The sequence below is a fragment of the Pelophylax lessonae genome (genome assembly GCF_965119305.1).
Source record: "Pelophylax lessonae genome assembly, chromosome: 8".
NCBI lineage: Eukaryota > Metazoa > Chordata > Amphibia > Anura > Ranidae > Pelophylax > Pelophylax lessonae.
In genome coordinates, this window is record NC_138775.1 from 226,505,938 (window position 1) to 226,522,384 (window position 16,447).

General features: G+C 43.7%; 1 protein-coding gene across 4 annotated transcripts in view; it reads right to left on the bottom strand.

The window, feature by feature from the left end:
• Nucleotides 1-16,447, bottom strand: part of RALGPS2 (Ral GEF with PH domain and SH3 binding motif 2) — a 360,414-nt gene that overhangs the window by 94,898 nt on the left and 249,069 nt on the right. For all 4 annotated transcript variants that reach the window (XM_082265240.1, XM_082265239.1, XM_082265238.1 and 1 more), the window contains exons 8-9: nt 3,274-3,411; nt 1,998-2,088 (exon numbers count right to left, since the gene is read on the bottom strand). In XM_082265240.1, the coding sequence (XP_082121366.1) occupies nt 1,998-2,088; nt 3,274-3,411 (229 nt within the window). The remainder of the gene's footprint in view (nt 1-1,997; nt 2,089-3,273; nt 3,412-16,447) is intronic.

Here is a 16,447-nt window from a genome sequence, read left to right on the forward strand (position 1 = left end):
CGCTTGCTTTTGGTCACCTGAAAAAGAAATGGATAGTTACGATTTTTTTTTTTTTCGTTTACTTACCTTGTTATTGAAGAAAAATATACTCACCTTTCTTCCACTTCCTCCCTCTGCGGCCGCGGCCCGCGCCGTCACTTCCTCTTTGCATTGATTCCTGGGAGCTGAACGTCATCGCTCCCAGGAATCAATGCGCCTGCACCGGCCCCGCTCGTCACTTCTGATGCGGGCGCTCATTCCCTGCTAAACAGCTTCTGGGCATGCTCAGAAGCTGTGGAGGGATGACGCGCCCGCACCGGAAGTGACGAGCGGGGCCGGTGCAGGCGCATTCTGGGAGAAGAGGACACGGAAGAGGAAGCAGAAGAGGACGCGCTGACTTCAGCTGCCCACATCCGAGATGGCAGCGCTGGAGAAGAAATTTTCAAGGTAAGTATTTCTTCTTGCAGGTAAGTGCGACCCGGGACAGTACAGAGGCTATCCATTGTGGAATGTACTAGCCCTGACTGTCCCGGTGGTATTTTTATTGAAAAAACATTTTTGTGGCCGGAACTCCGCTTTAAGAAGGTTCAACAATTATATTTGTGTCTGTTCAAATAGGTCTATAAAAATCTGATGAAACATAATGCGTGCAAACCAACGTATGCTATTCATTAATTAAACCAAATATTGACTTTGATTAATCAATTCTATGGGGGATTCTAATTCTGGGGATTTTACCTCTATGTCTAATTAGCCTAACACAAACGTTCGCTATAATATACCATACTATACTTAAAAACAGAGTGAACACAATGATGTATATCAGCCTGTCTTGAAGCAGACGGAACATCTGTATTTAACTGCAGGAAAAATGGTCATTATTGAAACAAAGCCCGAAAGTGACATCATTTTGACTGCAATGTACAACTGCCAAGAAACCAAAGCAGAAATCGAGTGAATTCATACATCATGACAACATTCTTCAGTCTGCTCAAATTAATCATTATTAATGACTTAACATGAAGTCCAAAAAACAGACATGAAAACTACTGCAAGTCTACAAAGGGAAAACCTTTGCTAAGAAAAAAAAAGCCAAAAACGTTACATCCATGCGCCATTACCAGTCAGGTTAGGCTGTTTTCATTTGATTTGCATGTAATTTATGCAGCTATAAGGTCAAGCAGTTGGTACCTAGACCTCTTCGATAACCAAATGATAGTTTAAAAACACCTCTACTCCAAAAAGTGGTCAAACAACCCGATTTTGTTAATTCAGGAAGATTAAGGGCTCTTTCACACAGGCGGACCGTTCAGATCCGCCTGTCCGTTTTTTTGGCGGATCTGAACGGTCCCCCCATGCATCTCTATGGGGCATCGGATGTCAGCGGAGACATGTTTATTGACATCCGATCCGTCAAATCTGGACGGATGGAAACCCTATTTTCCATCCATCCAGCGGATCGGATGGGATCAGACGGTCCGTTCCTATTTGATTTCCCCATAAAGATGCATGGGGAGCTGACAGCTGTGTCTCCGCACACAGCACGGAGACACAGCTCTCATCTTCCTGCTCAGCAGGGGATCAGCGGATCGATCCCCCACTGAGAAAAACGGAGTCCGTCCAACGGACGGAGTGTGTGAAAGGGGCCTTAGCCACAAAAAGCAAATGTGAGTGCAAAAATAACCCGTACTGCACTGGTATCAGGGTGCTACCAGAAAAAAACTAAAATACTAATGCTACTCAGTTAACATTGCACTTAATAGAAAGTCAAACAACAACTGATTGCAGCCTTTGCAATAAAAGCAAAGGCAACCTGCCTCCACCCATGGTGGGGACCAAAAATCATGCTGCCAGAGTTTTTTTTCCCTAAGTAGTGGATTACATTTACTAATGTGTTACACTAACAATACAGTATTAGGAGAGAATCTGAAACACAATAGAAAATTGCCAATTCAGAAAATAGATAAGACATGAGGTTTCTTGTAGTTATTTGAAAACAGCTGCAACTGCACACTTACTTATAATTGTCATCCTCCACAAACTTTTGAAGCTCCTCAATGTATCGCACTGAGTTCAGGTATTTCTGTACATGAGGCAATATGGGAATATCTGTGCAAAACAAAAAGAAAATAAAACCTAAAGCACAACTGCAATGCTTCTTGAAAAGGTCTACTAAAGTAAACCTCTGCTGGGAGAAGTATGAAAGTTGGCACTGCTCACATTTCCGTCCTAAATTGCCTTGCCTCCTGCCCATTATGAGGCTCCTGTAGCTTGACAGCTTTCTGAATTACTAAACCAAGACAAGTATGCAGATCAGATATGCTGAGTCCACACAGACTTCACTTTCTGTATATTTAATCTGGGTCAGTGATGCAGCATTTTGGAGCCAGGGACAGCCAGGCAACAAGCGTTTTTATACAGTGGTCAACAATGGCAGCTTTTTTTAGAATCCTCTTTTAAAATGAATTTGAAATCTGTTTTATGCATGAGGCGAAATGAAATCATCTTGTAGACCTTCTAAATAGTGGTGGCATACTCAAGGTGGCCAGAATCGCATGCATTCCAGCGATAAAATCCTTGATTTTTTGGAAAATATGCTAAAGCTATACGTGTACTGCTGTCTGTTCAACAGAAGCCGGTCTAACAATGCTTCTGTTGAACAGACAGAAGTACATACGTACTAAAAGTCAGCTGGTTCCTGCTGAAATGGCCAACAATTGATGTGTATGTACTGGACTTAACAGCTGATCCTTCCCCATTTTTGAATACAAAAATGTACCTTTTGCCACCACTTGTGCTATCTTACTTAATTCAAAGATGTCAGGGATTACAATCCTGCTACTCATTTTTCAAAAACAACCAGTATATAGCTTAGCTAGGAAAGAAACAGATATATTGCAGAAATATTAAAAGGGATGAGACACGATATAAAAAGGCAAAACACGAAAATTACATAGAAAAGTGCATCCTATATGTAAATCACATACGTCAGACTCATGCCAGTGACCGCTGTTACTCAAGTAAAAGTGACCATATCTCTTTTTGTCTAGTAATGTGGCCAGGGTTCATGGTTATGAGACAATAAAACAGGTCCAACTAAATATACATCAAATGAGGCTACTGTGTGGATGGGGGTTCACGATCAGATCAACCCTGGTACTGCTTATCCAGTTCGCTCCATTATTGCCTCAGACTGTAATGAGCACAGGTAACTGGTTGTTTGTAAATGATTACGTTTGTCTATGTCTACCATGCAAATACACCACAAGAATCCCTTCAGAGGGAAATACTCACCATATTCACAGGATTGCTGCAGGTCAGAGATTATCCTCAGGATATTGTTCATTAGATTAGATCTCTGCTCATTTTCCAGGATGCTGCCAGTTGATGGATATGCAGAATCTATATAAGTGAGGTCAGAGAGGTAAATACCTGAAAGGAAACACAGGATATAAAAAAATATTAAAAGACAGGCTCTCTTTGCAACATATGCAAGTCATACATTGTTATTGCAACACAGTTTAATCCCCATCCTATGGGGATTCATTTGAGCCTTTTGATGTGCGTAACTGTACTCTGCACTGGCGTGGAAAGACTTTCACACATGCGGATAAGTTTATACAAAAACGTCATTCAGATAATGAAAACAGAATTGTGATTGCACACCTCAAGAGCTGACAGAATATGCTCACGGGAGTAACCTGAGATAGAAACACAAATCCTCATTCATGCATTAATATTTTTTGAACCAATTCTTAGTATGGAGGATACAGTGAGTAAAGAAAAGAAGCAACCCCCTTTATAATAATCACATGTTGCTGCTTTGCAGCCTTAAATGAAGACACTGTTTTGGTTTTATCCAGCTGAATTTACACAGTGCAACTTCTAACATCCAAGTGAAAGATATACCACCATGTCAGAAAAAAAACAAAACAAAACAAAAAAACAACAGAATCACTAAGTTGGAAAAATGATCACTCCCTTGTGCCAGTATTTTGTTGAACAGCCTTTAGTCTGTTGAGATATGTCTCTACTAACTTTGCACATCTAGACTTTGCAATATTTGCCCACTCCCTCTTTGTAGAACTGCTCAAGTTCAGTTAACTTTGATGGTGACCATTTGTGGACTGCAGTATTCTAGTCATTCCAAAGATTTTCAAAAGGGGTTTAAAACAGAAGTGCCGGTTCACACTAACGCGGCACGACTTCGCGACCTGTGAAGTTGCGTGCACCATGACTTCGGCGCGACTTGCACGGACTTCATATAATGAATGTCTATGCAAGTCGCTCCGATGTCGCCCCGAAGTAGTATAGGAACCTTTATCTAAGTCGGAGCGCATAATGGACCGCGACTTGTCAGGCTGACCGGTCACCTGACAAGCCGCGGTAGTGTGAATGGAGTCTTAACCCATCGATTTGTTGGTTTAAAAAAATCAGTTACATTCCTGCCATGCCGGAAATGCGATCTGTCGTTTGGTTGTATTCTTAACCAAACTGTCAATGGCCGGTGTCATAACTCACCACATGTGCATCATCATGGTAGTTGAACAACAGAGGCCAAGATGGCAGCTTCCTTGGCTGAAACCAATAGATTTTACTTCTACTTTAACTCTGGGCTCTGGCTGGGCCATGCAAGAACATTCACCCTTTTCTTCTTCAACCTGTGAATGGTCATTTTTGCTTTGTCCTTTGGGTCATTGTCATGTTGGAAGGTAAACTTTCTTCCCATTGACAACTTTCTGGCAGAGGGCAGCAGATTTTCCTCAAGAATTTAACAGTATTTTCCCCCATCCATTATTGCTTCTATCCTGACAAATAGGTGTGTTGTCTCTTATTAAAGCGGTTGTAAACCCTATAAAAAAAAAAATAAAAAAAAAAACCTGCAAGACAAAGGCATAATGAGCTAGTATGCATCGCATACTAGCCCATTATGTTTAACTTACCTTAAAACGAAGCCCCGACACGGACCCCCGGACATCGATGCGGGCGCTGCCATGATCCCTCGTCGTCTCTTCCGGGTTCGGCGGCTCCGGCGCGCTGATTGGCCGAAAGAGACGGCTCCAGCGCGCTGATTGGCCGGAGCCGCGATGACGTCACTCCCGCGCATGCGCGCGGGAGTGATTTTTCCGGCAAGCTCCCGGCAAGTTAATTGAAGGTCCCCCCGGACCTTCAGAGCGCATGCGCCGCTCGCGCGAGCGGCTGCATGCACTGTAAATATCTCCTAAACCGTGCCGGTTTAGGAGATATTATTTGTACCTACAGGTAAGCCTTATTATAGGCTTACCTGTAGGTAAAAGTGTCAAAAAGCGGGATACAACCGCTTTAAGGAAAGGACTGAGACTGTAACCATATTGTGACCACATTAAATGAAGGCAGAATCAATTGCAGACACTCTGATGCTAGCAAAGTTAAAGGCAAAAGGGGGAGGAATGCTGAAGTTTGATTAAAGCATAACTAAAGGCAAAATTTTGATTTGTTTTGAATGGAGTGGAATGAGATTCAGAACACCTGTTAAGCTTTTTATTGGTGTCTGTCATTCCAGACACCTACCTCTGTTTGTCCAGTTTATTGTCATCATGGAGAATGAAAGAAAACCCCAAATTGTGAGTTGTCACCAAACTGGAATTGAGGGGAGATCTTCCTATGGGGCACTCGTTTTGGTGACCCTGGTGAAAACCAGGGATTCCCTAACTTTTCCTGTATTTGCTGAAGGACAGGAGGTGAAAACTCTTCCATTGGATACAGATGGCACACAAACACTGAGAGGGGTTAAACAGTATCTAAAAAGGCGAGTACACCCCTCACATTTTTGTAAATATTTTATTATATCTCTTCCATTCCTCTATGACGACATCACAGAGCTGGTGGATGTTAGAGACCTTGCGCTCCTCAACCTTCTGTTTGAGGATGCCCCACAGATGCTTAATAGGGTTTAGATCTGGAGACATGCTTGGCCAAGTCCATCACCCTTACCCTCAGCTTCTTTAACAAGGCAGGTCGTCTTGGAGGTGTGTTTGGGGTCGTTATGTTGGAATGCTGCCCAGTCTCCTAAGGGAGACACAGCTGTCAGGTCCCGCTGTTCTCTATGGGGGAATCAAGATGGGAACGGACCGTCTGTCTGTTCTCATCCGATCCCATTCGATCCGCTGGACGGATGGAAAATAGGGTTTCCATCTATCCAGACTTGACGGATCGGATGTCAGCGGACATGTCTCCGCTGACATCCGATGCCCCATAGAGATGCATGGGGCGTCCGTTCAGATCCGCCAAAACAACTGACAGGCGGATCTGAAAGGTCCGCCTGTGTGAAAGGGGCCTAACTTGGTCTCAACTGAGGTACACGTTCTATTGATGGTAACAACATGTCACAAGATTTACAAGCAGCTGGTTGGACAGGGAGTAGCTATAACTACTCTAACACTAATCCTTTAAATAAAAATGCAGCTTCACCATGTCGTAATGAAAGCCAGCCAGTGTGTAAAAGCTGGCGACAGACACTAGGGGGCAATCCGATATCTGGGCATTTTGCATATGCTCTCGTGATTCTGTGAATCAGCCCTTTTGTACAACTGGTAATGGAGTGTAGGAGGTATGGTGTAGACACCTCCAGTGCTCATTTACCTAGGGTAAAACAATCAGACAGGGTTTTCTAACCTGTCCAATCACTGAGCCTTGAACACATTGTCAGTAGCTTGCTTTAAGTGTCTGTATACCTCAGAAATAAAAAAAACAAAGCATATCTCTCTATAGTGTGTTCTTATCTCAATCCAGAGCACAAAGTATCATCAATATATGTGCAACAATAAGCTTATGATAAATTACCTAATAGCAGCCGCTGTAAAGAAAATAGAATATAAAATAAAGTACAGCTAATGTGTAATCACACAGGACAAATCACACTCAGCAGCACTGTGCCAAAAGAAATCCACTTTGAATCAATATAGGTAAAATAAATAAATCCATTAAATGAATGCAAGTGTCCAAAGATATGAAACAGCAGTCTTTTCTGATCCCCAGTGCAGCATTTGCTAGCAGAGTGACATGGAGTCTGTGATAATGTATTGAATCCACAGTGGTACTTCAATCAATGAAAAAATGGATCCACCACCACACCTCCGGTGCACCCCTCTAGATTTAACACTCACCAGATGGGAATAGATCAGAAGCCTTTACATCATTGCCTTTCAAAAATCTCCCAAATCCTTTGGTCATATGCTAGCGGTCACTGCAGACTAACTTCCTGTTTCCACTGCACAGCCTCCCAATTGCATGTGATCCAATCCACCAATAGGAAAGACAAGACAAAAGTGGGGCACGGATAGTGTGATATTGTTTTTAAATTTTATTAATCAATACCAATACATCCGCCCCCCCGTTTAATAACTGCTTACATTCTCATTCATATAAAATCAGCGTATAAGTATATAGAGTACTGCCAGTGTACTGCCCGATGCCGCCGTTCCGTCCGCTCTCTGCGCATACACAGCCTCTGCTATGGAAGCCACGGCTTCACGGTGAAGGCATCCGGCGTCTGGCATCTCCAAGGTTACGGCGTGCTGACGTCAGGCGGCATCGGTTACAGTCTGCAGTGACCGCTAGCATATGACCAAAGGATTTGGGAGATTTCTGAAAGGCAATGATGTAAAGGCTTCTGATCTATTCCTACCTGGGGAGTGTTAAATCTAGAGGGGTGCACTGGAGGTGTGGTGGTGGATCCATTTTTTCATTGATTGAAGTACCACTGTGGATTCAATACATTATCACGGACTCCATGTCACTCTGCTAGCAAATGCAGCACTGGGGATCAGAAAAGACTGTTTCGTATCTTTGGACACTTGCATTCATTTAATGGATTTATTTATTTATTTTACCTATATTGATTCAAAGTGGATTTCTTTGGGCACAGCGCTGCTGAGTGTGATTTGTCCTGTGTGATTACACAGTATTAGCTGCACTTTATTTTATATAATTTGTTTGCTGTTTCGTTCCTCTGCTATCAGCATAAATCACTTCCGACAGGTTTTCTTGACACCAAGAGAAAAAAAGGGGAAACGGGAGGGAAGTCCAGCTAATTGACAGCATCAGCTCTGTTCCTGTGTGCTATGTGAAGAGGGGTGTGTCCCTTCCCTCCAATCAGCTGCCAGCGCTCTCATCACTAAACTCTGCAGTGTGTAATTTCAGCTCTCCATCCCCTTTTAACTGACAGCTCAGACAAGCTGTATACATTCTGGACTTTGAATGGCTGTAGAGAACAGAAGACTGCAGGTACACAGGTACAAGTTATATAGGATTTTTTTCATCTCTTTGTATCACCCGAGGTAAGTTACTGGATCTATGTAAGGGTTTACAACCACTTTAAAAGGTATTACAATTATCATTGCCTAATCTTGAAAATTCTTATCAGTATCCACACAGAGCAACTTCCAATGGGGACAACAGTCACACTATGTCATAGTATTGTTGTGTTGGGAACAGACACATATTGGAAAGGATTTGGGGGAGGGTATGCTGTTACCATCACCAGGCAGGACCTTTAGCTACTGTGTCCAGCAACAGCTCGGCATAAAGCTGAAACCACAAGTTCCCTCATTGTTATAGCTGCAATTGCACCAATGTCTTAGCGCGATAGATTTACCAACGGAAAGTGGAACCTTCACTGCCATGGTGCAAATAGAGTCCATCAAGGCAGTAACTAGCTTAGGAGGAGGGTTTAATTCACAAAATATCTGGATGTTATTTTTAAATGGTTACTTACAATCCTTTTTATTCACCATTACTCCAAACTTTTATATGTAAGTATTCAGTTGCATGCCAGTTAAAGGGTAACTACAGTCAAAAATGAAAATTTTCCTATTAATAGGAAATATGTTAAATAATAATAATGTTAATAATCTTTAGCTTTAATATTATTCATTTATGGCTAGCTGCTTGTCTAGCCTAGAAAGTCTTATCTAAGCTAGACAAACAGCTTCTTTCTGTTCTTCTCCGACAACGCTCTCTCTTTATCTGAATTTGCTAAGCTGTCTTACTTTCTGAAAATGTTGTCGGTCTTTCTTAGACAGTCATGCCTAGACCTGCCCAGCCACAACCCTATCCCTCCTATCCTTCACAGAACATGATCTCCTGTCTTCATAGCCTTGTTTAGGCAAGCAGCATCCCCAGGGAGAGGGAAGGAATTGTAAGTATGTTATGTCCACTCTTCATGGTTCCAGCAGCACAATAATTGATTTCAATGGCACCCATTAACATCTATGTGACTTTGAAAAGGTACCTGCATTAGTTTGATGCAACTTTTGATGCAACTTTGAGTGCAGCTTTGATCCAACTTTACACTCTCTGGATCAAAGTTGCATCAAAAGTTGCATCAAAGTAGTGCAGGTACCTTTCCAAAGTCGTTGGTTCTCAAAGTTGGAATTGGAATGGGTGCCATCGAAATCAATGGGCCGTGACTTGGCATGTGACCGTGTACAAAGTCGCATAACAAGTGTGGTTGCCTGTACTATGATCATTATAGACTATGAGGCCCCCTCCATGCCCAGCTTCCTTCTCCTATGGTAGTCTTTATTCAAAGCCCAGCACAGCTATACTGTATATGTGCACTGCACAAAGGTCCTGTGTCGATGGGACTTAATTTCTTCATTTTCTCATGAATTAGGATGTACAATGTATCCTTACTGATGAGAGAACACTAGGCAGGAAACTATGATCAGCTCCTTCCATTCTGTATATGCCCACTGGCTACACAGGAACAGTGCCCCTCCCTGGAAGTGATGTCACTAGCTTTCAGTAACCACACCCTCTTGCTGCTCTTAGACTCAGAAGGAAGAGGAAGTGAAGTCATGTGACAGCACTGAATACTGCAAAATAGGGAGAAAAACTGGGATTTTTTCAATTTGAGACATAAGGCTGAACTCAGCTTACACTAATGATTGCAGGGGAGGATTTAGGATATTAGGCCATACTTCCGCTTTAAGAACACAAAAAAAGCTTACATTTTTACCATAGATTAAGATCAGAAAGAACACTTTAAAATTAAAGGTATTAAGTGTTAAAGTTTTCTATATTTTCACAGTAAACTCAGGAGCCACAAGATGTCATGTTTGCATGGCAGGGACCCAGAAAAAGCTGACCACAAGTCACTCTGTCCATTAAAATGTGGTAATCAACAACGGAAATGTATGCTGAGCCCGGTTTCCCCCGAGCAATTTTCTGGCTAGCTTCTCAATCAATACGTCCTTTTCTGTAGATATAAGATGAATTAAACAGATGACAAGAGAACTCAAATCACATAAGCATTGCAGAGGAATATAATGTATATATCTACACAGTGGAAATTATTCATGAAATGTATAGAAAATGTCATTTCATGTATGCTTAAATTAAAATTTTTTTTTTTTTGTGGTATCCTAACAGGTTATACATTTTTTTTTCTTTAAAGAAAACATGGAACAACCTTATAGACTAAATTCATCTTTTTGAAAATAAATAAATAAAACTAATAAATGCGGGTAAAAAAAAAAGTGCATTTATAATTTTTTTTTTTTTTTTACACAGGAGCCTGCAAATCACTGCACCCACAATCAGTGGACTCCTGCACACTCTACCTACAGCTCTGTGCCAGTGCCTCTGTACAGGCTGTCAGTTTCAGAGTTGCAGGAAGAGTGAATGGATTACAAGCGTGCAGAGCAGTAGGCTTTGTAGTCCAATGAAACAAGTCCATCTGCTGCAGTGGTAGACAGGACTTGTAGTCCTACCAGGATCTCTGAATAAATGACAAGACTGTTCAGGCGGAGCATTGCACAGCTACGTGATTTCAAATGTGACAGCACGGCGATGACAATGAAACAACTGTGGTATCTTTTTCATAAGCGGTTATTTTTTTGCATGTCAATGTCGCTGATCTCCTTAGACTTCTGTAAGCCACTTCAGTTTCTTCATACACTTCTGTGTCAGTTGCACATCATGGCTCATGATCAACTTTCTGACAACAGTGGACCATGCCAGCTGTAGTCTCCACTGTACATGTGATAGGGTGACAATGCTGGAGTACAACTGGGAAGACAGTTGTCACTCCCTAAACAATCGTTATGGCATCACCAGGTGTAACTAAAGAAAACTGAAGATTTCAAAATATTAAAAAATTATGCTTGAAGCTACATTACCATGTTACAACACATTCCAGATTTGTAAAATTTCCAAAAATTGAACATTTCTCTGCCCTGAAAAAACATTGCCCACTAGACAACTCTTCTGCAATGAACGACAGCCAGTGTCATTCAACTCACTTTCTGTCTGCCTGGGTCATTATGGACACACTTCCTTTGGGTGCCTCATCAAGCCAACCTGGGCTCAGTGTACTGTTTCAGAATGGTGCTCACGGCACTATATAAGCACCATTTTATGGAGCAGCTAGGACCACCCATTGACAAAAAAGTTGAAAAGCCAGAGATTCTTTTTTTTTTGATCAGACAGTGGGCAGATTCCCAAATCCAGATAAGGGAGCTGGATGGAGGCTTCAGACAAGATGTGTGGGGCAGAACCAGAAAATGGAAGCCTTGTTGAACCAGCTTGATGACTTTGAAAACCATAGTCGGAAGGGTAATATCTGCATCCGCAGCCTTCCAGAAGCTACGGCTCCAAGAGATATCATCCCCACCCTGGTGGGCATATTTCGAGAAATTCTGGAGCTCCCTGACATGGCCCCTATCGAAATCGATCGGGCCAATAGGGCACTTAGACCGCCTTAACAGGATGTTGACAACCCCAGAGATGGTATATGCAAACTTCACAAATACACACTCAATGATAGCATTATGCAGAAAATGCGCAAGAAACCATACTTTAATGGAGCCCGCCCTTTCTTCTATCAAGACATATCGAGACGTACCCTCATGCAGCGCAGTGCACTCCGGCCTTTGCTGGCTGCTGTCCAAGAGGCAGGCCTTACATATTGCTGGGGATTTCCCTTTTACTTGCAGGTGACCAAAGATGGTAATCAAGCCACACTGCGTACCAAGGATGACCTTCCGCACTTCTTATCCACTCTTGGACTGGAATCGGCCAATTTTGCGGATTGGACAGACTTTCTGGCCCTCCAGCTCCCTGGTTGCCAGCTAAATGCAAAAACTGTCAAAGAGGTAGCCAACGTCCTGCTTCAGGCACATCTCCTGGCCCCTCCACTCCAAGGGCCTGACAGGACTGTCCTGGCTGTTCCATCATTCTCTTCCGCTGATTACTAAGAGAAGTTTCCAACCCTTGCAGATAATACTCTGTAACAAGACACAAAAAGATTCCAAGCTCTCCTTACCGACCAGTCTGCGACCAACCAAATTAACCTAACAGTATGCCTTAAAAACAGGGGTTTAGTTGCACACATCTGCAAATACATGCGTAAGTCACAGAGCCCCGACAAGGCACCCCATTTTCTGTGGCCCCCAACTCTAAATTCTGTGAGACTCCAACAATGGAAGCACATGCATTTAAATGGACAGGTGTAGGGCAGATATACCTGAAGGGAGCCCACCCCTTCTTAAAGGCACAGGGGCACAATGAGCACCCAGCCTATAGCACTATGGCAGCAAAGGTGTCAGTGAGTTGCCTGGCCAATATAATCCATAGTACAAACAAATGGTTACTGCCCACACCTGTAACTGGTCTCTGCAGTAAGGAGCATTGAAAGGGCAACACATGTAACAAGTCACAAAAAGATTCCAAGCTCTCCTTACCAACCAGTCTGTGACCAACGGCAGGTCGAAGTAAGAGAAGAGCTGATCCCCCTTGGCACTAAGCTTAAGAGGGAACGCCAAGTGGACTTTCAGAGGGTACTTTATGCCCTCCAACAAGCAGAACTTGGGCATAAACATAGTGGAGACCCCGAGGCTTTGAAGAAGCTGACTGAACTTAGAGAACTGTTTTTAGGCATGCTGGACCTGCAAACATGCAAACAATTGCGCTACATGTCTCATAAGTACTATGAGCACGGAAATAAATGCGGCCGTATGCTTCCAATAGCTGTACGCAAGAACCGTGAACAAATTTGTGCACATAAGCTTCGTTCCTCGATGGGAGACGGGATGTTTTTCCAGTCATTTAAAATCGCCACAAGGTTCTGTGATTATTATGCAGAACTATATAACTTGGGCAAGACTATTTCCCCAGATGCTCAGGCTACCAGGCTGACTGGTATCCAAGATTATTTATCAGAGACTGGCTTCGCCCCACTGACGGATGAACAACGTTCCGACCTGGAATCCCCAATCACAGCCGCTGAGTTACAATCTACTAGGAAGTCCCTACCCAATGGGAAGAGTCTTGGACCTGATGGGTTCACCAAGGCATATTATAAAACGTTCCTTCCCCTACTGTCAGATCCTATGTGCAAGTACTTTAATCCTTTGGTGAAGGGCAACGTAAATGCACTGTTGGACCATATCTCCGTGATCCCAAAAGAAGGTAAAGACCCCACCGTCACCCAAAGTTACCACCCTATACCCTTACTAAACACGGATACTAAAATCTTAGCAAAAACTTTGCCGAACCCATTGAAGTATCTTATGCCCCATATTATCCATGCCCACCAGACGAGATTTATTATGGGTCCTGAAGCCAGGGACAACGCTATTAGGGCGATCAAACAAATACACTGGGCCCGAAATGGTCAGGCATCTTCACCTTACTTAATCCTATAGATAGACGCACAAAAAGCATTTGATCGTGTGGACTGGTCCTACCCTAAAGTGGTACTGGAGACTTTGGGGCTGGGCCCAAATATGCCAACCTGGATTATGGTCCTTTATTCTGACCCCAGTGCACAGGTTAGGGTCAATGGACTTTTGTCTCACAGGTTCCAGATCATGAATGGCACTAGAAAGGGGTATCCACTCTCGACCCTCCTTTTCGCTCTGGTTCTTGAACCCCTATTGCGTAAAATATGAGCGAACACAGATATAAAGGGCTTGAAGGTGGGCAACACAGAACAAACTTTCAGCCTATGCTGATGTGCTATTCCACCTCACAGACCCCCTGATCTCCCTGCTGGTCCCGATGAGGAGCATTTTGGGATGCTATCAAACTTCAAAATTAATCTTACCAAATCGGAAATCTTACCAATTCAATTACCCCCAGCTCTGGCAGATAGACCATAATGCTGCATTCCCCTTTATATAGGCAAAACCCTCCCTGCGATACCTGGGTATACAGCTTGCAGCATTTCCATTTATATAGGCAAAACCCTCCCTGCGATACCTGGGTATACAGCTTACATACTGTTTTGACACTATATACTCGGCCAATTACCCCAAGCTGCTAGCTGCATTTAAACAGGATGCTCTGCACTGGCCTAAGACTGCTTTCACCTGGCTGGGGAGGGTAAATATCTGCATGCAGAAGAGAATCCTTGGGAGGATATTCATTTTTTTGAGGTTACCTGTGCCCCTACCCAACAGCTTCTTCACCCAATTATCTAGCATGCTATCTGGGTTTGTCTGGAATTCACGGAGGCCACGAACAGTTAGGAGGGTACTGAGATGCTCAAAGCAAGCAGGGGGTTTGGAGATCCCAGACATACAGAGATACTACAGGGCTATAGTCCTCCAATGGATCCTGAACTGGCGTTTCCATACCCACTCCAAACTATGGGTCTCAATAGAGAAGTATATGCCGGGCAGAAACTTGTCATATGCCCCGTGGCTCTCTCAGTACAAAGGGGGTTGTCAGATAGAACGTCCCCTCTGACGACACGCGCACCTAAAGTGTGGGATCAGCTGGTGCCATTCGGGGGGGGGGGGGGGGGGGGAGATACCTTTGGTTTCCTCCGGGGGAGGAGATGGCCTTTTTTTGGGCCCTGGGTGGACGATGGTAACGCCAGTTGAGGTAAGCTTATGAAGAGGAGGCCTTGAGAAACTGACATGGAGGCTCTCAAATGAACTTCTGGGGAGACAGACAGCTACACCACTTTTTTGAAGTGCATGGTAGTTCTATAATGGCGCTTTTCCACTGCATGGAACCGTACCAGTTCGGCACCCTTTTGTGCTTTTCCACTGCGGTACCGCATGGTATAGGGTCGGAACGGTTCGGTACGGTACGGTATAGGTTTGCTTTTCCACTGCATGGAACCGAACGGTACGGCTCTGAAAAAACAGTACCTACTCGATTGTGGTTCCAACAGGTACCAAACTGGTACCATATCCCACAATCCTGTGCATGCAGTCACTACTAGCCACTGATTGGTCATAGAATCCCACCCACCCCGTTGTTATCCCACCCACTTAACTTAGTACTACTTTAGTGGAAAAGCAAACCTATACCGTACCGTACCGAACCGTTCCGACCCTATACCATGCGGTACCAGCAGTGGAAAAGCAAACCGGGCCAAGCAGGGCCGAGTAGAGCCGAGCCAGTACTAGCCGGTACTTGCAGTGGAAAAGTGCCATAAGAGACAATACTTCTCTTACACCATTTGAGTGCCTTTTTATAATAGATGAGCCTATACCACACATGGTCTCTGAGCCTTACCAACTGCTGGGCTTGGCGGCTTCTACTGCTAAGCCCACATATATCCTGGTCTAGAAAAAGGGACCCGGGGATAGAGTTTACTGATGCCCAACTGACCCACCTTTACCAATTCACCCACTCGGGTTCTATTGACTCTAAAATGCAGGAGACAAATAAGATCCTGTCACGCTTATACAGGGTACCCACCGACCTGGCCCGGATATATCCTTCGACCTCTAGGTCATGCTGGAGGGGATGCGGAGGCCGAGGTACACTCTTGCACCTGTGGTGGGAGTGCCCTATGATCATACTCTTGGGTGGACATCAGGGCTCAGATTAAAATTATCCTGGGCCTTGACATGCCCTTCTCCCCAATCCATTTCCTTCTAAATGTCCCTCCTGTGCCAATTAGTCGATATTGGAAGAGTGTGCTGCCACACTTGTTAAACGCAGCCAAGAGGTTACTTCCCATCTACTGGAAACTCTAGATAATTTTGGCAGCACTTGGTTACCATGGCTAGACTACACTAGTGATCCTGATCAAATATCCTCTAGCCTAGATTGGGCACTGCTGGAACTGGCAGAACCATCCATTAGGCAGCGTATCCAGTCCCAGAGGTAGGGAGATTGATACACCCTTTGGGACAGATGGGACAGCGGTTGACCACTCACTTCATTTTGGACAAAATCTCCTATATTCAGGAATGGTAGACCTGGCTTGGACGAAAACCTAATTCGAGAGAATCCAAAAATGATCCTGACCCTTCTCTTTTCTTCCTTACTAATCCTTTTATTTTCTTTACTGTTCTCTTTTTGAACTTGTTAATACTGTTGGAATTTGGTACATAGGTCTCCAAAGCATGCTCTAATAAACAGATGGTATTGGTGTCTTGACAATAAAAGGGAGACCACCTCTCCTGAAGATGCTGTTGGTATTTTTTTCTTTCCCATGGTGCTCTAAGCGTGTGTTGATTTG